This window comes from Mustelus asterias, chromosome 3 (assembly GCF_964213995.1).
Source record: "Mustelus asterias chromosome 3, sMusAst1.hap1.1, whole genome shotgun sequence".
Lineage (NCBI taxonomy): Eukaryota > Metazoa > Chordata > Chondrichthyes > Carcharhiniformes > Triakidae > Mustelus > Mustelus asterias.
Window position 1 is genome coordinate 76,826,841 of NC_135803.1, and position 23,882 is coordinate 76,850,722.

General features: G+C 45.3%; 1 protein-coding gene across 2 annotated transcripts in view; it reads right to left on the reverse strand.

Annotated features, from left to right (window-relative positions):
• Positions 1-23,882, reverse strand: part of LOC144491433 (glypican-5-like) — a 594,817-nt gene that overhangs the window by 166,506 nt on the left and 404,429 nt on the right. For both annotated transcript variants that reach the window (XM_078209247.1, XM_078209248.1), the window contains one exon: positions 7,525-7,687. In XM_078209247.1, the coding sequence (XP_078065373.1) occupies positions 7,525-7,687 (163 nt within the window). The remainder of the gene's footprint in view (positions 1-7,524; positions 7,688-23,882) is intronic.

Consider the following 23,882-nt stretch of genomic DNA (forward strand, 5'->3'; position numbering starts at 1 on the left):
ATAACATCTGCCAGTTCCACCACTTTCCAACATTGTTGCATTCTTCCAATTTTGGCTACGTGCAAATCATTATTTCTTATTTCCCCATTAGTTGTGTAGTCAGAAGATTCTAGAATCTCCTCCCTGCCTCCCCACCTCTTCCTCCTCCTTCGATTCTTCTCTACAACCACAATTTTAGTCAATTTTCTAAATCTCCTGAGGTGGTTCATTGTCAGATTTCCTCTCAAAAAACGTAGGCCGGAACTTTCCGGCAGTTCACGCCAAAGGATCTTCTGGTCCTGCCAATGGCTCACCCCCACTGTGGATTTCCATGAGGTAAAGTTAGTGGGAAACCCCATTGATAGCAGCGGGACCATAAGATCCCCCTGCCGGCCAATGGCGCGTGACCTCACGCCGTAAGAAAGACGCTATAGGGACGCCAGAGAATCCAGCCCATAATATGGTCCTGAGAAGCATCTTGGGATGTTTTATTATACTAAAGATGCTATATAAATGCCAGTCACATGTGAAAATAGGTGACACATTCAGTTTGAGGATTGCTTTCAATACAGTGAAAGTCTGCTCTTCTGATCACTTATAATAGCACTAAACGAGATAAACCTGGAGAATATCTCAACCAAATCTCTGAGGAAAATGAGTAGTCAACTGAAGTCAATGCAATCAGATAAGATGTGAAACCAGAATCTTTGCAATTGTGGGATCCTGCGTGTCTCTGAAGGGAAATTCCAGTCACATATCCCGCCATTTCTCAGATTGCCAGTTTTTACCTCTGTAACATCGCATGTTTCCATCTGAGCTCATTTACAGCTCAAGTTTATCTCTGAACATGACTTTCAGTTGCTCTCCTAGATGGCCACTCACCTCCCACCCCCCAAAATAACCAAAATCATCCAGATTTTGGCTGCCCACATTCTAACTCTCAACAAATTCCATTCACCCATCAGCCCTACACTCAGTGACCTACACTGGCTTCTGATCCAGCAACACAATTTTGAAACTCTCATCACTATTTTCAAATCCATTGCCTTACCCCATTCCCCATCCCAACTGTCTCCTCCAGCCCAACGACAACTTATCACCATTCCCCACCCAACCGTCTCCTCCAGCCTGACAACCTATCACCATTCCCCACCCAACTTCTCCTCCAGCCTGACAACCTATCACCATTCCCCACCCAACTTCTCCTCCAGCCTGACAACCTATCAGGCCTCTGCACTCTTCCAACAAAGGCCATCGGCACATCTCCAATAATAATCAGACTCATACTTCCAGGTGGTCCACACTAAAACATTTTGTATCTCTCCAATTCTCTGTCAAAATGCGGCTTCATTTCCAGCTTTTGGTCAGCTGTCATGGAAGCTCCTTATGAAGCTTGGGATCAAATTTCTTCCGGGAACAATCCAATGAAGGGCTTTGGGATGTTTCACTACATTCAAGGGGCTGTACAGAGACAAACTGTTGTTGCTGGCATTCCAATCTCCAAAGCACATGGCCATGGTTGAACAAACAAATCTTTATTGTTTTTTTGGGAAGAAGGGGTGTGAAATAAAAAACTCTCTGATTGTTACCCTGAATGAAATGGAACAAATTTGATGGACTCTGTGAGATTCTCTCGCAGCGATGGGGACTGAGTGTGAGATTCTCTCTCAGTGACGGGGACTGAGTGTGAGATTCTCTCTCAGTGACGGGGACTGAGTGTGAGAGTCTCTCTCAGTGACGGGGACTGAGTGTGAGATTCTCAGTGACGGGGAATGAGTGTGAGATTCTCTCTCAGTGACGGGGACTGAGTGTGAGATTCTCTCTCAGTGACGGGGACTGAGTGTGAGATTCTCAGTGACGGGGAATGAGTGTGAGATTCTCTCTCAGTGACGGGGACTGAGTGTGAGATTCTCTCACAGTGACGTGGACTGAGTGTGAGATTCCCTCTCAGTGATGGGGACTGAGTGTGAGATTCTCTCTCAGTGACAGGGACTGAGTGTGAGATTCTCTCTCAGTGACGGGGACTGAGTGTGAGATTCTCAGTGACGGGAACTGAGTGTGAGATTCTCTCTGTGACGGGGACTGAGTGTGAGATTCTCAGTGACGGGGACTGAGTGTGAGATTCTCTCTCAGTGACGGGGAATGAGTGTGAGATTCTCTCTCAGTGACGGGGACTGAGTGTGAGATTCTCAGTGACGGGGACTGAGTGTGAGATTCTCAGTGACGGGGACTGAGTGTGAGATTCTCAGTGACAGGGTATGAGTGTGAGATTCTCTCTGTGACGGGGACTGAGTGTGAGATTCTCAGTGACGGGGACTGAGTGTGAGATTCTCTCTCAGTGACGGGGACTGAGTGTGAGATTCTCTCTCAGTGACGGGGAATGAGTGTGAGATTCTCTCTCAGTGACGGGGACTGAGTGTTAGATTCTCTCTCAGTGACGGGGAATGAGTGTGAGATTCTCTCTCAGTGACGGGGACTGAGTGTGAGATTCTCAGTGACGGGGACTGAGTGTGAGATTCTCAGTGACGGGGACTGACTGTGAGATTCTCAGTGACGGGGACTGAGTGTGAGATTCTCTCAGTGACGGGGACTGAGTGTGAGATTCTCAGTGACGGGGACTGAGTGTGAGATTCTCTCAGTGACGGGAACTGAGTGTGAGATTCTCAGTGATGGGGACTGAGTGTGAGATTCTCCCTGTGACGGGGACTGAGTGTGAGATTCTCAGTGAGGGGGACTGAGTGTGAGATTCTCAGTGACGGGACTGAGTGTGAGATTCTCTCTCAGTGACGGGGACTGAGTGTGAGATTCTCTCTCAGTGACGGGGAATGAGTGTGAGATCCTCTCTCAGTGACGGGGACTGAGTGTGAGATTCTCTCTCAGTGACGGGGAATGAGTATGAGATTCTCTCTCAGTGACGGGGTCTGAGTGTGAGATTCTCAGTGACGGGGACTGAGTGTGAGATTCTCAGTGACGGGGACTGAGTGTGACATTCTCTCTCAGTGACGGGGACTGAGTGTGAGATTCTCTCAGTGACGGGGACTGAGTGTGAGATTCTCTCAGTGACGGGAACTGAGTGTGAGATTCTCTCAGTGACGGGAACTGAGTGTGAGATTCTCTCAGTGACGGGAACTGAGTGTGAGATTCTCAGTGATGGGGACTGAGTGTGAGATTCTTTCAGTGACGGGAACTGAGTGTGAGATTCTCAGTGATGGGGACTGAGTGTGAGATTCTCTCTGTGACGGGGACTGAGTGTGAGATTCTCAGTGAGGGGGACTGAGTGTGAGATTCTCAGTGACGGGACTGAGTGTGAGATTCTCTCTCAGTGACGGGGACTGAGTGTGAGATTCTCTCAGTGACGGGAACGGAGTGTGAGATTCTCAGTGATGGGGACTGAGTTTGAGATTCTCTCAGTGACGGGGACTGAGTGTGAGATTCTCAGTGACCGGGACTGAGTGTGAGATTCTCAGTGACGGGACTGAGTGTGAGATTCTCTCTCAGTGACGGGGACTGAGTGTGAGATTTTCTCTCAGTGACGGGGACTGAGTGTGAGATTCTCAGTGACAGGGACTGAGTGTGAGATTCTCAGTGACGGGGACTGAGTGTGAGATTCTCTCTCAGTGACGGGGACTGAGTGTGAGATTCTCTCTCAGTGACAGGGACTGAGTGTGAGATTCTCTCGCAGTGACGGGGACTGAGTGTGAGATTCTCTCTCAATGACGGGGACTGAGCGTGAGATTCTCTCTCAGTGACAGGGACTGAGTGTGAGATTCTCAGTGACGGGGACTGAGTGTGAGATTCTCTCTCAGTGACAGGGACTGAGTGTGAGATTCTCAGTGATGGGGACTGAGTGTGAGATTCTCAGTGACAGGGACTGAGTGTGAGATTCTCAGTGACGGGGACTGAGTGTGAGATTCTCAGTGACGGGGACTGAGTGAGAGATTCTCTCTCAGTGATGGGGACTGAGTGTGAGATTCTCTCTCAGTGACGGGGACTGAGTGTGAGATTCTCAGTGATGGGGCCTGAGTGTGAGATTCTCAGTGATGGGGACTGAGTGTGAGATTCTCAGTGATGGGGACTGAGTGTGAGATTCTCAGTGATGGGGACTGAGCGTGAGATTCTCTCAGTGACGGGTACTGAGTGTGAGATTCTCAGTGACGGGGACTGAGTGAGAGATTCTCAGTAACGGGGACTGAGTGTGAGATTCTCAGTGACGGGGACTGAGTGTGAGATTCTCTCAGCGACGGGGACTGAGTGTGAGATTCTCAGTGACGGGGACTGAGTGAGAGATTCTCAGTAACGGGGACTGAGTGTGAGATTCTCAGTGACGGGGACTGAGTGTGAGATTCTCAGTGACGGGGACTGAGTGAGAGATTCTCTCTCAGTGATGGGGACTGAGTGTGAGATTCTCTCTCAGTGACGGGGACTGAGTGTGAGATTCTCAGTGATGGGGCCTGAGTGTGAGATTCTCAGTGATGGGGACTGAGTGTGAGATTCTCAGTGACGGGGACTGAGTATGAGATTCTCACTGACGGGGACTGAGTGTGAGACTCTCCCAGTGACGGGGACTGAGTGTGAGATTCTCACTGACGGGGACTGAGTGTGAGATTCTCTCTCAGTGACGGGGTGTGAGTGTGAGATTCTCTCTCAGTGACGGGGACTGAGTGTGAGATTCTCTCAGCGACGGGGACTGAGTGTGAGATTCTGAGTGACGGGGAATGAGTGTGAGATTCTCTCTCAAAGTGACGGGGACTGAGTGTGAGATTCTCTCTCAGTGACGGGGACTGAGTGTGAGATTCTCTCTCAGTGACGGGGACTGAGTGTGAGATTCTCAGTGATGGGGCCTGAGTGTGAGATTCTCAGTGATGGGGTCGGAGTGTTGGATTCGCTCAGCCAGGGGGTCTGATTGTGCCTATTAGGCTCAGCTGGTATCTTGTGTCAGCTGGGTAATAATGAATTGATCAAAACTGATGTTGGTTGGTTCTGTGGGGCAAATGAAAGGTTTGGGAAGTGTGGTGTATGAGTGGAAGTTCTTGACTTGAGAATACTCTCCGTGTTCCAACAAGAGGATGCCTTTGCTGATTAATGTCCTCCCTCACAGAATAAAGGTTGCAGACCACTGAAGGACAGGGTTGTCATGGTTGTTGCTGGTGACTCCCTCTTGAATAGTCCTAAATGACTGCTCTGACGGTGCATGGTTCTGTGATGTGTCTGCAAACACAGAACAAGTTCGATGAAGGTTCTCAAGCTTGTCCTGAACCAGACTCCAATGACCCTACTTAGGAGAGTACCAGCAGAACACAACATGCCAGGGTGTGTTGTACCTGGAGCTCACTGTCCTCTGCTGGAACAGCACTGATCCAGAATCAGAACATTTATTCTCTCCGTGAAGCAGTTGCCACTGCTGAGATTCCCTCCACATAGGGAGTCTGCGTTTATTTAATGTGCTGGAGTTGCAATCTGCCTGGTCGGCTCTGAAACAAACAAGCCATAAACCAGTTTTTATTCTCAACTTCCAGTTTGCTCAAACGTTTTGCTTGCACGTGTCTTATGGGCAGGGAGCACAAGGGAAATCGATTCCAATAGCTTTCAATCATCTGAACAAACAGAGTGTCGTATTTAAGCAACTCTGAGACAGGCTGAGAGGTGTGCTTGTGAGCTGCAATGGTTCATTTGTAGATCAGGGAGGGGTCACTCTTTGAGTGTGTCCTGGTGTCGGGGAAGAGTCCCCACTCTTGTTGAGTGTGAGTGCCTACAAAATGATGATGGGTCTCTCTGAGTTTAACCTTTTGCTCCAACAAATGGGAATGGTGGGTGAACCGGAATCTTGATCATCGTCTTCGCCACATTCCATTCCCTTTAATGTGACAGCCAAAACAATTCAACAGGGAATTACCTTACCTGACTTATCAATAGTAAACTCATGTCAGGGTTTGTAAAGGTGATGGCTTTAGTTACATCGTTATATCAATGCCAGATCAATTTTTTACTCTGATTTAAATTCCACTTATACTTCTATTGTGTTCTTTGGCTCTGACACAAAGGGACATTGTTCAAAATATGTCACTTCACAGAGATTGATGTGATTATTCCAATTAACAGAGGGAGAAAAAACAAACGTGGGCGGCTGCCTAAAACTTGTCTCATTCTTCTGGCCCAAGGTGAGAGGGTCTCATGTGAAGCACATGTCCTCCTGGTCTTGTAGTCACAAAGTTCATCAACAGTTTGCAATTGAATGGCTGTTCCACAAGGGGTTGGAGCTCCATTTTCCAGCCTTACTACTCACTAGATCTGGAAGCTTCAGAGTTTATAGTGTTTCCAAGCTGGGCCTGGAGTTCATGGCTCAGCCCTGTCTGTGGGCTCACAGTTCATCGCCTGCTGGGACAGCAATTCCTGGACTCACTAACGGACCCCGGTCCCTGCCCCCCGCCCCGACCCCGGTTCCTGCGCCCGCCCCCTGCCGCGACCCCGGTCCCTGCGCCCGCCCCCTGCCGCGACCCCGGTCTCTGTCTCTCCTGTGATGGAGTTATGTCTCTGATCACTACCCTCCCTTTGGGGCTGATGTCAAAGCTCATCATAGTTTGAAGAACGAAATGTGAGGATAGGAAAGCCCCATCTCTCCTCCTCCGAGAACCTCCTCCGTCCTGGCTTTCTCTGGAGGGCAGGTTGGAACCACGAATGGTGTTTAACATGAAAATTAGGCAAAATACCATGGATGCTTTAAATCTGAAATCAAAATAGGAAATGCTGCAAATGTCCTGATGTCAGGTCATTGGTCTTAAACATTAACTTTTTATCTCTCCATAGACGCTCCATGGACCCATGGAATATTTCTAGCATTTTCTGAAGACATATACCGAGAGTGATGGCATGCAAATTCAAACCAATAATTTGCCAGCCATGTGCCACCATGATGTGCACATACCAACCATTCAATTAAAGTGATATTGGGGGGAAAAGACACAATTTGTCAAATGTTTGCAAGCCTTTATAACACCGCTAAATGTCAGGTCAAAAGTGTACTGCCAATAGTCACAGTTTGATGCAGAACATCTCCCAAGTTGGATGGCTGTAATAAATTTAATAGTGAGTTATCATCTGCCTTTCAACTTAAGTACCAAATGTGATATATTGGATTATTTGTTCATCTTATCCAGCTGGCTCATACAGCCTGCATCTGGACATTAAGACACAAACATGGAACAATGCCACAAGTGATTCCCTGACAGCTTTGGAGTGTCAGCTTCCCTCAGTCTTGCCCTTACCTGCTTCTAGCTTCAAATACCGCTGTAAACATTCATTGACTAATGTAAGAATATGAAATATCCTCCAGAGTTTCAGACCCCGGGGAATCTAACTGTTCTATACTGGATCCATTGTATTAATACGAAATGTGAGAGAGTTCCCATTCCAATACTGCATGTTTGACATTCAGCAATTTTGTACATCTCAGATTAACCCTAAAGATGGTCCTTCAACCATACTCTCACTGGATGTTACTGGGGACCACCTATCGGTGAGACAGACCACGTGAAAGATGCCACTTACTTGTCTTCTTCTTACGACCCACTTCTCCGCTTCCAGATCCTGTGCATCCATCTTCATCGTCACAATCTCCACTTGACTCTGTGTCTTCATTCTTGCCATCACCGCTGCCAGCTTCTCTCGAGGGCCACTGCTCCAACTGCTTGCTTCTTTTGCCATGCACCATCTGAGATGAAACAAGGGTAACTGTGAGGAGGAGGACCGTATCTATAAGGGCTTAGAATTAATCATTGCTGGACTTCCGCTCTTGACCCTCTTTGCAGGACACACATTACTCTCCTTTATTGTTTGGAAGTTTTAGTATCCAGAACAGTATTAGTTCAGCCACTATTGCTTTGTGGCTGACATCCCATCTCCTACTCTTTATAAACTTGAGCTGTTCATATCTTCAGCTACATGAAGTCCCATTTCACCTGTCACCCTTTACTGTCTTCCTGTCTACCAAAACCCTGATTTTAAAATTCAAACCCCTCTATTGCCTCACCTCTCCTACCTGTGTATAGTAGTACAACCCTTAGATAACCCCTGTTTTTCCAATTCTGGCCTCTTATGCATCCTTCACTGTCTGTACACAGCTGTGCAGCTGTGTTGTCAAACATCTAAGCCTTAAACTCCAGAATATCCTCCCAAAACCTCTCTGCCTCTTCACCCCACTCTCAGAGTCCCTTATACTTTACGACTGTTACATCTTTAAGTAGTTGCATGATTGCTTTAACAGCCAGTCACATGATTTGATGATAATGTCATTGGGATGTTTCCCAGGCTCCTGTTGTGTCTAATTTTATTCCCTGTGCAAGCAACAGCTCCTACAATAAATCGGTTGTTGTTATTTTCAATCTATGGGTAGGATTTTCTGGCCATGCTTGCTCCAAGGCCGAAAATTCCCGTCCGAGATCAACGGACCTTTGCATGGTCCACCCCTGCCCACCACGATTCCCGTGGCAGGCCGGACTGGACGTGAAAATTCCACCCTGTGTGTGCAAACTACATCTCTTTCTTTCTGTTAAAACCCACAACGCCTAACATAGTGGACAAACAGCGGAGCTGGTCCTCCATGTGATCCGTGGTAATTTTCCAGCTCTATTTGGAAGATCATGGCTGAAGATGATAAAACTTAATTGGAGTGTTGCCAACAGACAGACAGATGCCAAAACAGATCTACAGCACCTTCGGGATAAATATAAGAGTGTATTCGAGGAGACACTTGGTTCAATGAACGGAGTTCAATAAAACTCAAGATAAAGCCTAATGGTCAACCAAAAATCTCAAAGCAAGAGCGGTGTCATATGCAATTTGTCCCAAGGTCAAAGAAGAATTAGTATGTCTTGTTAGCGTTGGTATGTTAGAGTCAGTTACAATCAGTGATTGGGTGACTCCCATCATACCCGTGATGAAACGAGATGGTTCAGTTAGGATTTGTGCTGATTTTAATACAATCATAAATCCAGTGTTGTGTGCTGATAAATATCCACTTCTTTAACTGAAGATTTTTTTGCTGGGTTATTAGGTGGGCAGAAATTCCACAGGGTTGATCTATCACAAGCATATTTACAGATGAATGTAGTCACTGAATCTCAACTATTGCTTACTATCGTTTCTCGTAAAGGTCTTTTTCATTATAAAAGATTACCTTTTGGAATAGCATCCACAGCAGCCCTATCCCAAAGACCAATGGATCAGATTTTCCTCTGGTGTACAATGTTACTTGGATAATATTCTAAGTACAGGGTCCAGTGAACAGGAGCACTTGAATAATTTAGAAGCAACATTAGAATGTTTTCAAGCACCTTGTCTGCATAACAGGAAAGAAAAGTGTGACTATTTCCAGCCGTCAGTCCTGTATTTGGGTCACATTATTGATAATAAAGGCCTACATAAGCACCTAAAAAGATGTACGCTATTGTAGAAGCACCACGTCTGATGAATATGGCACAATTAAGGTCCTTTCTAGGATTAGTAAATTATCATGGCAGATTTGTTCCTAACTTAGCCACGTTATTGAAGACTTTGTCAGAACTCGTGAAAGGTCAATGATCTAAAATGTTAACTCTGTTTCCCCCTCCACAAATGCTGCCAGACTGGTTGAGCATTTTCAGCTTTTTTTAAAAAAAGAAGCCCATTTAACAGAGAAAGAATCCACTGATGGAGTTTATATTAAATGGAACCTAACAGTATAAAAAAGAACTAAGACTGAAAGACTGCTAGAGTGACTGCTCATATGACTGGATGAAGGTAGTGGGTGGCTTCCTCAAGTCCACAATTGCTTTATTTAATTTATTACGGTTCTCTGCCTTTTATTTCTTTATTGTCTTTCTTCATTTTTCTCCCCCCTCACTCTTTCCCCCGACTTTATCCACCTTCCCTTACCTTTTCTTCCCTTTTGCTTCCCCTTTTCAAAGTTTTACCTCTGTCCCATCCATTCTCCCCCCCCCCCTCCCCCCCCCACCCCCCGCAACATCTTCATCTGTCACATCGTACCCTTTCATTTTAGCTTCTCTGCTGTTTGGCCATTCACAGTCTTTATTCTCTCTGTGGACTGCCGTTAGCAGTCTTTTCCCCTGGTTTCTGTGGCTGTGACTCATCTTTCATTCCCTCACCCTGCAGTATAAATATCTCCCACTTTCTATGCCTTTCAGCTTTGACAAAGGGTCATCTGGACTCGAAACGTCAGCTCTTTTCTCTCCTTACAGATGCTGCCAGACCTGCTGAGAATTTCTAGCATTTTCTCTTTTGGTTTCAGGTTCTAGCATCCGCAATAATTTGCTTTTATTCTTCAAGTCCAGTTTGTATGTGTTTACATTCAATTCCCTTTATTACCCAAACTGAGGTCTCCATTATCAATGCTATGTGATAATATAATCCATGGCTCGCTAACAGTATTTTCGGTACAACTGAGAGATCTGAAAATGTCAGAAAGGCAGTAGTGAGGGACAGATGTGTGGAGCTTCTGAATAAAGACAGATGAGAAATGTTCAAGGCCATATAAAACAGCACAATTGGAAAGGTATAAAGATGAAAGGGCAGGGGAAGCAAACATGCTCTTCTTTTGCCTCATTTTATATAATGTAGAACATAGAACATAGAAAAGCTACAGCACAAACAGGCCCTTCGGCCCACAAGTTGCGTCAAACATGTCCCTACCTACCAGGCTTACCCATAACCCTCTATCTTAATAACTTCCATGAACTTAACCAAAAGTCTCTTAAAAGACCCTATCGAATCCGCCTCTACCACCACTACCGGCAGCTGATTCCACGCACCCACCACCCTCTGAAGGTGTTAATTATGAGCTTGTTTCTTTGCTTAATCCTTAAAAACTCCAAAGGCGGAATTTTATGGCACCGTTGAAGTTGTTGGGAGGAGTGGGGGGAGGTAAATGCAGCGAGCCATGCAAAAGTCCATCGACTTCGGCAAGACTGTAAAATTCCAGCACAAGTGTTTGACTTCATGTTCAAACTTATTCTTAGCAAACGGAGGCAGGACTGCAGCCATTGTCTAGCATAAAATGAATGTTCCCAACAATTAGTAGCCCAGGAGGCTTCCAGTTGAGGCCATGACATGGGAATGACCATAACCGAGAGTGGAGGAAAACCGTAGCTGGTGTCTTTGTCCAGCCTCGGATGCTGAAGATTGACTGTCAGACCAGTCCAAGTCTCCAAAATCCCCTTTGAAGCCAATGCCACCCTGAATACATAGTGCCCCTTCACAGGTCTGGCATTATCAGCACAGGTCTAGACAAAAAGAGGCCTGAAATGCATTTGAGAGATTAAAAAAGCATCCGTATAAAGGGAATTGATATTATTTATTCACTCATTTTTCAATGGGCCAAGGGAGGCATCACAGAACAGAGGGGATTCTCTTGCTTGTTTCTCTTTTAAGTTACAAAAACAACTCGGGAACACACATAGACAATTGACAAAAGCTTAAGAGGCAAGATTCAAAGACAGAAAAAAGTTCAGACAAAGCTAGTCAATCACTAGGGCTTCATTCAACTGCTTAGCACATCATCTCAACCAACTCATAGCACAGTGTCTACATTGGGTGAGATTTTAACTCAAATTTCATCCACTAGCACAGAATAAAAATCGGGCCACAGTTTTCATTCTCATGCACCCATTATTTTGTATATAAACCACCCAAACTCCTTGGATAGATTCCAACCTGCAATACATTCACCCGAATCCTTCATTCTATATTTAAACCCCTTGGTTAGATCCAGCCCTTTAACACATTCCCAGGAAAGTTTTATTCTACATTTAAACTCCTTGATTAGATTTCAGCCCATTGCACACTTCCAGGAATCTTTTCTTCAATATTTAAACTTCATGGTTAGATTCTAGCCCATGACATGCTCCCAGGAATCTTTATTCAATATTTAAACTCCTCAGTTAAATTCCAGCCTATAACACATTCCCAGGAATGTTTTCTTCCATATTTAAATCTCTCGGTTAGATTCTAGCTCTTAATGCACTCCTAGGAAATCTTTATTCTATATTTAAACCCCTTGATTAGATTTTAGCCCATTATACACTTCCAGGAATCCTTTATTCAATATTTAAACTCCTCGGTTAGATTCCTGCCCATAACATACGAACAAGGAATAGACCATTCAATCTCTAGAGCCTGCGCCACCATTCAATAAGATCATGGTTGATCTGATAGTAACCTCAAATCTACCCCCGATAACCTTTCACCCCTTGCTCACCCAGAATCTATCCACCTCTATCTTAAAAATATACTGCCTTTTCAGGAAAAGAGTTCCAAAGACTCATCACCTCTGAGAGAAAATACCCTCCCACGAATGCTTTGATCTTTATTTAAACCTCCCAGTTAGATGTCAGCCTGTAAAAACACCCAAATATCCATTATTCTAAATTTAAACCAGCTGGGCCCCTCCGTTTGATTCTCTCGCACTCCCAAGTGTCCAACATTCTTTATACAAATCAACCAAGTTCTTTGATTAGATTCCATGCTGTAACTCACTCACCAGAGTTGATTTTTGTGTCCATGAACCACATGTGTAGAATCCTTTTGTTAGGATTCCAGTTTTCAACTCATGCCAAAGTTTCCATTATTTTATAAAGAAAACTACCTGCCCCATGCAGCAACATGGGGTTAGAAGAGAGACAATGCACAATAGGAGAACATAGGATATGAGATGGAATGTAACTCTGGACCCTATATAAAAGCTGAGTGCAATTCAGATGGGGGTCAGTTTAGCTCTCGCTGGGCAGCTGGTTTGTGATGCAGAGTGATGCCAACAGTTCAATTCCCATACCAGCTGAGGTTATTCATGAAGGCCCGCCTTCTCAACATTGTCCCTTGCCTAAGGTGTGATGATCCTCAGGTTAAATCACCACCAATCAGTCCCTTTGAGGGGAGCCTATGGTCATCTGGGACTATGGCAACTTGAGTTTTTACATATAATGTTATCAGGAATTGTAACGTGAAAGGTCCAGCGCAAAGCTTGAATCCCTGTGAATGGATCAGAAGCTGCTTGAAGAGTGCAGAGAGTGACTGAGTCAAGGTGAGGGGAGACACTGGGTTGGCTATCCCAGGGCTTGGCACTCAGACCCTGATTTTTTCCCGTTTATACAAATGAATGAGAATCAGGTTTGAGGTGGGTGGAAGTCGTGATCAAACTGGACAGTACTTTGGTCAGGCTGCACTCTGAACATTGCGGAGACACACCAAGCATTGAAGCACGAGAGGCAGCAACGGGAAGCCCCTCGAGCTGATCTTTGGGGGTTTGAGTTATAAGGAATGTCTCAAGCTTTTCACCCTTGAATGGAGGCATCTTAACAGATAGAGGTGCATAAAATAGTAAAAGGTGTTTAAATGCAGAATAGTACCTTAAGCTAAACAATGGAAGTGGGACAAGAGGTTTAAACTAGTAAAAGATAAATTTAGGGCTGATATTGGAGGCGATGTATGGAAAGAGTGGCCAAAATGTGGAATGGATAACCTTATTGGATGGTGCAAGTGGAATCTCTAGATCAATTTAAGATTCACCAATGCTGGGGGTGGAGACAGGTGGGAATGTCAGACATTTCTGGATGGATGAACAAAAATGGGCAGTTGTAATGATTATGCAATCCTGGAAATGCATCCCTGCTTTATCGGAACTTCCCAGCCTTTTGAGCATGCTCAGCGTGCACTGTAAGGGAGCATGCTCAGTGTGCACGTGAAGTACATGATATGGGAGTACAACAGTGAATACCAGTGAGTACCACGTGAAGTACAACAGTTCCTGCCTTTGTGAGATATGTTAATTGGGGATGGGGGGAGGTGATGGTCTAGTGGTACACTCACTGGATTAGTAATCCAGGGAGCCAGGGTAATGCTCTGGAAATGCGGGATCAAATCCCGCCATGGGAGATGGTGGATTTTGAATTCAGTAACATTCTGGAATTAAAAGTCTAAGGATGACCATGAAACCATTATCAGTGATTGTCGTGAAAACCCATCTGGTTGACTAGTGTCCTTTCGGGAAGGAAATCTGCCCTCTGGCCTCCATGTGACTCCAGACCCACAGCAATGTGGTTGACTCTCAACTTCCCTTTGAAATGGCCGAGCAAGCCAGGGCAATTAGAAATGGGCAACCGGGATGAAACCATGATCACCTGGCAGGGTGCGCTTCTCCGCCAAGGCGGCACAGTGGTTAGCACTGCTGCATCACAGCTCCAGGGACCCGGGTTCGATTCCCAGCTTGGGTCACTGTCTGTGTGGAGTTTGCACATTCTCCTCGTGTCTGCGTGGGTTTCCTCTGGGTGCTCCAGTTTCCTCCCACAGTCCAAAGATGTGCGGGTTAGGTTGATTGGCCAAGCTAAAATTGCCCTTAGTGTCCTGGGATGCGTAGGTTAGAGGGATTAGTGGGTAAATATGTAGGGATATGGGGGTAGGGCCTGGGTGGGATTGTGGTCGGTGCAGACTCGATGGGCCGAATGGCCTCTTTCTGTGCTGTAGGGTTTCTAAGATTCTAAGTCAAGCGCTAGATCAAGCCCAAGATGGAGTGCAATGCTTTTTCTTGTCAGTTTGTCTCTCTTGTGGAGATCATGAATTGGATTGAATTTATTTCTGGAGTGAGCGAGGAGATGGATTTGGGTCTGCCTGGGTCCACGCTGTGCGTTGGCTTTGTAACTTTAAGAACGGAGTAAAAAAAAATTTTAAATCCCATGAAAGAAAAAAAACTAAATCTCATTAATCCTCCAAATGTCGTCAAATTTGGGGTGTCTTTAGGCAATCAGAACTTGCCCTATCTCTGTTTTGGCCCCACAACTCTCCACAATATCGGCACTCCCGTAATTCTGGCCTCTTGAGTAGCTCCACTATTTGTGGTCGCAGCTTCTGTTACCTAGGCTTTGGAATAGCCTCTATTAACTTTCCTGTCTCAACACCTCAGCTTCCTCCTTTAACGTACTCCTTAAAACCTACTCCAAACTGACACTTTACATGGCTTGGTGTTATATTTTTGTTTTATAACGCTGCTGTGAAGTGTCTTGCGATGTTTTATTACATTAAAGGTGCTCTATAAATGTTAATTCTTGTTGAGTGTACTTAGATGGAAATGAGTGCTCTCCACTGTACACTGTCTCTACATATCACTCTTTTCAATTTGGAATTGAAATATTCTGACTGAAGCCTGTTTTACAAAGCAATTCATTTTCTTGCAGCATCCCTACCCTGTGGCTGCTTTGTTTCTGATAAGTGTTGAAACCAATCAATAGATTATTGGGTGGAGAGAAAAAAAACATGTTTCAAAAACAGGAAAAATTAAAAAGCAGAGTGCAAAAAAAAAAATGAAATCCTTTGGTTTGTACTTAAAGTAACCCTGCCCACAATTATAAGGGGTAGGAAACTGTCATCCCTCAGGAAAGGTTTATTTTTTTTCCTCATCAAATAATATCTGTGGAAATGTTCCTGGAACATGATGACCATTTTGATGCGAGCTTGGCTTAGTGAGTTACCTTGGAGAACAGAGACTTGACCACATACTGAATATTATCCAGGTCTTGCTGCACAAACTGTTTCAGTGTCTGAGGAGTTATGAATGGTGCTGAACATTGTACAGTCATCAGCAAACATTTACTTTCTCAGAAGACTAAGGAAATTTGGCATGTCAGCTATGACTCTCACCAACCTTTACAGATGTGCCATAGAAAGCATTCTTTCTGGTTGTATTACAGTTCGGTATGGTTCCTGCTCTGCCTAAGACTGCAGGAAACTACAAAGGGTCGTGAATGAAGTCCATTCCATCACTCAAAGCAGTCTCCCACCCATTGACACTGTCTACACTTCCTGCTGCCTCGGCAAAGTAGCCAGCATAATTAAGAACCCCACGCACCCCGGACATACTCTCTTTCGCCTTCTCCTGTCGGGAAAAGGATACAAAAGTCTGAAGTCATGTACCAACTGACTCAAGAACAGCTTCTTCCCTGCTGCTATCAGACTTTTGAGTGGGCCTACCTCGGACTAAGTTGATCTTTCTCCACATCCTAGCTATGACTGTAACACTACATTCTGCACTCTCTCCTTTCCTTCTCTATGAACGGTATGCTTTGTATAGCGTGTAAGAAACAATACTTTTCACTGTATACTAATACATGTGATAATAATAAACCAAATCAAATCGCTTCTGACCTTATGTTGGAGGGAAGGTCATTGATGAAGCAGCTGAAGATAACTGGGCTGAGGACATTACCCTGAGGAACTCCTGCAGCAAGGTCCTGGGGGTCAGATGATTGGCCTCCGACAACCTCAACATCTTCCGTTTTGTTGGGAATTAGTCTAGCTCATTGAGAGTTTTCCTGATTCCAACTGACTTCATTTTACTGGGGTTCTTTGTAACCACAGTGGGTCCAAAGTGGCCTTGTCATCAAGGGCAACCACTCTTAGCTCACTTCTGAAATTTAGTTAATCTGTCCATGCTTGGAACAAAGTTGTGAGGAGCCAAGTAGTCCTGGTGGAACCCAAACTGGGCATCTGTAAGCAGATTATTGATGTGCAAGTTCTGCTTGATAGTCCTGTTGACAATAAACTTCCATCATTTTACTGATGGAAGGTAAACTGATGGGGCAGTTTGAATTATTGCCAGTTTAAATTATTCTACTTTCCATGGACTGGACATTCCTGGGCAATTTTCCACATTGCTGGGTAGCTGCCAGTGTTATAGCTGTATTGGAACAGCTTGCTTAGGGCACAACTAGCTCTGGAGCACAAGTGTTCAGCATTGTTGCCAAAATATTTTCAGGGCCCAAACCCTTTTGAGTATCCAGTGTGTCTTCAGCCACTTCTTGATGTCCATCATAGAATACAGTACAGAAGGAGGCCATTCAGCCCATTGAGTCTGCACCAACCACAATGCCACCAAGGTCCCATTCCCGAAACTCCACATCTTTACCCTGCTAATCCCCTGACACTAGGGTCAATTTAGCATGGCCAATCAACCTAACCCGCACATCTTTGGACTGTGGGAGGAAACTGGAGCACCCAGAGGAAACTCACACAGACACGGGGAGAATGTGCAAACTCCACACACACAGTGACCCGAAGCTGGAATTGAACCCGGGTTCCTGGCACTGTGAGGCAGCAGTGCTCACCACTGTGCCGAGTGGAGTATCAAGTGGAGTGAATTGAATGGGCTGGTGATTGGCATCTATGATGCTGGGGACCACCAACGAAGGCTGAGATGGATTATCCACCCGGCACTTATGGCTTAAGATTATTGCAAATTGTTCAATTTTATATTTTACATTGGCATACTGGCTCCCCCATCATTGAAGATGGAGATATTTGTGAAGCCGCCTCCTCCATTAGTCATTATGTTCCACCGCTGTTCACAACTGGATATGGAAGGACCAGAGCTCAAATCTGACCCACAGGCTATGGGATCAACCAGCACTATTTTACTGTTTCAGTGAATCCCAGGTCAGGGTTCGTTGATCCCAGCTGGAATCACATTGAATGTTTCAATGCCCCAGGCTTCATGGAGGCTGAAATCAGCTGGGGTTCCTGTTTCTGATTGCCACCTACCCAAGAGTTTGGATGCCAGTTGAAGACAGGAACAGACTTGGCTTTGTTGACCTCACCCCTTCTACCCACACTTTCCCCTCGCCCCTTGTACACCCATGCGCTCTGCCAGGGTTCACACACCTGGAGTGAACTTTGAGCAAAATGGATGACACTCATGAAGCTAGAGCTCAGCAGGAGTCAGCATCTCAAGATTAAGAGGTGGTATATGAAGGGAGTATCAAACAGGTGGCCAGGAATTTTTTTAACCTAAAATTGTGCTCAGAAATCTGCAGTAAATTCTGGATACTTTTGGCTGGGTGGCATCAAAATAGTGTCCGGACTCTGATATGCCAGGTCTCCTGCCCACTTTTCACCTGTGACAGAAATGCCAGATCATTTATGCAAGATGAAACATGCTATTTTTATTCAATCATGGAATGTGGGTGTCTTTGGCAAGGCCAGCATTTATTGCCCATCCCTAATTATCCTTGAACTGAGTGGCTTGCGAGGCCATTTAACGGATATTCCTTAAATTTGTTGATTCAAAAGAGAACGGAACCCAACAGAATGCAGGCAATTAGCAATGAAAGTGATTTCAGGTCCAAAAACACACTTATCAAAAGCTTGGAAATGTCAACTTATTTTGGAAAGACCGATGTCAGCGCCAGGCCCCACACAGACAAAAAGCACAGCTGCTCTTATCTCAAAGAAGCCTACGGGGCTTCAGGTAAAGCTAACTGGGAGCATTCTATTCCAGGCTGTCTGCTAAATGTGGTTCAGGGTGACTATAAATCTTCTGTCATCTGAGCAATAGACAAGGAATGGCCTTGGAGAGGATCCAAGTAATGCAATTGAATATTTCAGAAGTGAAGCCAAGGTGGGTTGTGGGGAATGGGATTGTGCTGATTGTTTGAATCAGAGTTTGATCCTAGCTGTGATAATAATATCTTCCGTGTTGCTAATCCCCCCAGATGTATCACAGAATGTCTTCTGGCAAAATTCAGCACACTGAAGCAACTTTTGAGCTCTTGCTTCAAATGCCATATTCACAATTTTGTGAGGTTAGTGGTGATGGTGGGATTGTATTACCTTGAGGCTGCTCTTGCAAATCTGAGATTGGGTTTACCCATCCAATTCTGCTCCTAGAGGTTCAGACTTGCAGCGATTAACATAGAAACAAGAAGCAGGAGTAGGCCATTTGGCCCTTCGAGCCTGCTCCACCATTCATTTTGATCATGGAATTCAATATCCTGATTCCCCCCTTCCTCCCATATCCTTTGATCCCTTTAGCCTCAAGAGCTATATCTAATTTCTTCTTGAAATCACACAACGTTTTGGCCTCAACTACATTCTGTGGTAGTGAATTCCACACTTTCACACCCTCTTTCTCCTCACCTCAGTTCTAAAACGTTTACCCTTTTTCTCAAACAATGACCCCTAGTTCTGGACTCCCCCACCATTGAGAACATTCTTTCTGAATCTACCCTGTCTAACCCTGTTAGAATTTTAAAAGTTTCTCTGAGATCCCCTCTAAGTCTGCTAAACTCCAGTGAATATAATCCTAATCGACTGGGTCTCTCCTCATATGACAAACCTGCCATGCCAGAGTCAGCCTGGTAAACCTTTGCTGTTCTTCCTCTATAGCAAGGACATCCCTCCTCAGATAAGGACACCAAAAATGCGCGCAATACTCCAGGTGTGGCCTCACCAACACCCTATACAATTGCAGCAAAACATCCCTATCCATATACTCAAAATCCTGGGTGGTGAATACCACAATATTTGGCCTGTAGATGTAGGCTGAGGCCTTAGCTAGGTTTCTAGTGTTTGTTACATCACAACAGAGACGGCCCCTCAAAAAGTACTTCATTGGCTGTAAAAGGCTTTGAGACATTTGGCAATCGTAAAAAGCAAGATATAAATGCAAGACTTACTTTCTTTGTGTACTCTGGTCAGCTGTGATCTCAGTGAATGGCAAAACAGGCTTCAGGGTCAAAATGGCCTATTCTTATCCATACTGTACATGGCTAATCAGCAGCAGATAACTTAGCTATTGATGCCATTGCAGTTTGTGGGATCTTGCTGTGTAAAGATTGGATGCTGGTTCACCCATTTAGGTTTGCGGGTGGAGATCTCTACTGCCTCCCGAAGATACACAAGGCCAACACACCCGGCCGTCCCATCGGATCGGGCAATGGGCCCTGTGAGAGAACCTCTTCGGGTACGTCGAGGGCATCCTGAAACCCATTGTACAAAGAACCCTCAGCTTTTGTCGCGACACTACGGACTTCCTACAGAAACTCAGCACACATGGAGCAGTTGAACCAGGAGCACTGCTCGTCACAATGGATTTCTCAGCACTCTACACCAGCATCCCCCACGACGATGGCATTGGTGCAGCGGCCTCAGTACTCAACGCCGACAACTGCCAATCTCCAGATGCAATTTTACAACTCATCCGCTTCATCCTGGACCACAATGTCTTCACCTACAACAACCAGTTCTTCATCCAGACACATGAAACAGCCATGAGGTCCAAATTCGCACCTCAATATGCCAACATCTTCATGCACAGGTTCGAACAAGACCTCTGCACCACACAGGACCTTCAACCGGTGCTATACACTAGATATATCGATGACATTTTATTCCTTTGGACTCGTGGTGAACAATCACTGAAACAACTATATGATGACATCAACAAGTTCCATCCCATCAGACTCACCATGGACTACTCTCCGGAATCGGTTGCATTCTTGGACACACGCATCTCCATCAAGGACAGTCACCTCAGCACTTCACTCTACCGCAAGCCCACGGATAACCTCACGATGCTCCACTTCTCCAACTTCCACCCTAAACACGTTAAAGAAGCCATCCCCTATGGACAAGCCCTCCGTATACACAGGATCTGCTCAGATGAGTAAGATCGCAACTGACACCTCCAGATGCTGAAAGATGCCCTCATAAGAACAGGATATGGCGCTCGACTCATCGATCAACAGTTCCGACGCACCACAGCGAAAGACCGCACCGACCTCCTCAGAAGACAAACACGGGACACGGCGGACGGAGTATCCTTCACTGTCCAATACTTCCCCGGAGCGGAGAAGCTACGACATCTTCTCCGGAGCCTTCAACATGTCATCGATGAAGACGAACATCTCGCCAAGGCCATCCCCACACCCCCACTTCTTGCCTTCAAACAACCGCACAACCTCAAACGGACCATTGTCCGCAGCAAACTACCCAGCCTTCAGGAGAACAGTGACCACGACACCACACAACCCTACCACATTAACTTCTGCAAGACGTGCCGGATCATCGACACGGATGCCATCATCTCAAGTGGGAACACCATCCACCAGGTACACGGTACATACTCTTGCAACTCAGCCAACGCTGTCTACCTGATACGCTGCAGGAATGAATGTCCTGAGGCATGGTACAGTGGGGAGACCATGCAAACGCTACGACAGCAGATGAATGAATACCGCTCGACAATCACCAGGCAAGAGTGTCCTCTTCCTATTGGGGAACACTTCAGCGGTCACGGGCATTCAGCCTCTGATCTTCGGGTAAGCGTTCTCCAAGGCGGCCTTCATGACACACGACGACGCAGAATCGCTGAGCAGAAGCTGATAGCCGAGTTCCGCACACATGAGGACGGCCTCAACCGCGATCTTGGGTTCATGACACATTATCTGTAACCCCCACGACTTGCCTGGGCTTGGAAAATCTCACTAACTGTCCTGGCTGGAGACAATTCACATCTCTTTAACCTGTGCTTAACCCTCCTTCCACTCACATTGTCTGTACCTTTAAGACTTGATTATCTGTAAAGACTTGCATTCCAACCATTATTTTGTAAATTGAGTTTGTGTTTTTATATGCCCTGTTTGTGAACAGAACTCCCACTCACCTAATGAAGGAGCAGCGCTCTGAAAGCTTGTGGCTTGTGCCACCAAATGAACCTGTTGGACTTTAACCTGGTGTTGTGAGACTTCTTACTGCGCTCGCCCATTTAAGACAGATAAGGAAAAATTTCTTCTCTCAGAGGGTATTCTTTATCACAGAGGGCCGTGGTGGTTGGGTTGTTAAGGCTGAGATAAACAGATTTTCAATCAGTAAGGGAATTAAGGATTATGGGGATAAGGCGGGAAAGTTCTATTGAGGATTATCACATCAGATAAGTCATGATCTCATTGAATGGCAGAGCAGGCTCAATGGGCTGAATGGTCTACTTCTGCTCCTATGTCCTATGGCCCTTTTGTCAAAATAGGAACAAAACTGCCCAGGTGCTATATCAATGCATGTTCTTTATTGCTGCACCTTGGATACCTGCAATGCTGTTGAGCATTTGATGGAAGGATATTTTGGCTCCCTTCATGATTATGGTGTTTGTATCCACCAGTTAAGTTGTCATTCCCTCTTTAAAATACCCATCATTACCCACCATAACAATTGCGGATCATCGGTGTAACTGTCACCTTGCACAGAGTGAGAAACTAGCCAGAGATAGAGCAAGTGGTCAAAGCCAATTCATAGTCTACTAGCGAGGCACAGAAAGTGGGTGCAGCTGGCCATTTCCGATGTCAGCCGTATAACTGTACGACATTGTTTAGCCAACAGTCATTCTGTAAAAACATGACATTAACTATCCAAAAGCTGCAATCTCAACTGGTTTACTGGGCGTTATTGCCTGTTGGTATTGGACACTGTCTGATTCTGCCCAGGAGTTGGAAAGTCGTTCATTCGCATGAGGTTGGTTGGCACCTGTGCTATTTTGAGCATTTCCCTCCTGTTAACCTGATTGTGAGACATAGTACAGACTTGTCATCGGGGGAGGGGGAACTTAAAAAGTGGGACATACTAAGGTTATGAAGAGTGTGATATAAATATAAATCTTCCTTTTCTCTGGTCGTCCTTTATTATCCAGGAAGAGTTAGCATCACAAAGAAATCTGATACATGAGCTTCAACAAACAGTTTGGCACGGCTCTTAATACCTGCTTAAAAAAGCTGAAACCAAAACCAAAGATGATTTTAACAAAAGCATGACCATCAGTGGCTTTATGACTGTAGTTACTTCTGCTTCCATTCACTCTCCGCATGTGCAAAGACATTGTAAAACTAGTGGAGAATAGCTGACTGCATTGTAAACCTGCATGGTGGCTGTATTTATTAATGACATTACTTTCTCAAAGTGCAGCACATAAAGCGACTTTCACTCACGCAACACAGATAGCATGTTCATCACTGCCTGGTTTAGCCACTTTCTCTCAACGCATACAACAAACTGTGTACAGTGAAATCACAAGCAGCCAAACTCGGGTGAAATAAAATTCTGCTAGTCAAAGTCGTCAACCATTCGTGCCTGCAGAATATCCAATCCCATAGAGCGATGCCTGTGATAAGCCGAAATTCCGCACTGGTAACTCCGGGATAGTCAAATTTATCTAACCTTGGCATATGAACGTGCCAGCCAATCAGAGCAGAGTTACACCACATAAGAGCGCAAAAACATAGAGCACTGGGCAAGCTATCCTTTGACATTGTGATCGCCCTGTGAAAGGATCTGCAAAGCCTGAGAGTGTGGCTAAACCTACGAGAAAATTAAAAGTGTTATCAATCGGAGAGAAGATGAAGTTGATACAAAAACAGAAAAGCATGGAGTAAAGCTGAAGGTGGACATCACCTAGGACAGGGAGGTTCCATTATCAAGTTTGTCCACCTGAATGTACCCCTCCTCCCACTCCCTTTCCAACCAGCCCCAATTCTTCAGGAAATGGGAGACATCTTGGCAAAGAAGCTGAGCCACATGAAGTTCACCTGCAGCAATGGATGGTTGGACTGATTGAAGACCAGGCCGGCATCATCCTCCAAGCAGCGAACAGTGCAGGTGCAGGTGGTTATGGCAGCAATGACAGATGATTGACTCCAAAATAGTCTTGCCCACATCTTGAGCGAGCTTGCACCATGAGACATTTGGATGCAGATTAAATCAAACTGTTTTCTCTTTTTGCTAGACTGTTCTTTGATGTTTAAAAGGTGGAAGGTTTGACATCATTTGCATGCAACAACATTCATTTGCACTTATTTGATATCAATTACACTCACAAGCAATCATTTAGCTATCTGTGAACAGCAATTGCATTCAAAAAACAATCATTTAGCTTTCATTTAACACTACAAGTATCACAACTGACACCAGTGTCATCAATTGTCCAAACACAGCCCTCAAACATTTGTGATTAGCAATGCCACTTAAGTAATCTGACACCAAAAATGATAAGTGAAATAACTCCTCAGAGCTGGGTGTCTGAAACGGAGGGTGGGACTTTTCGGTCC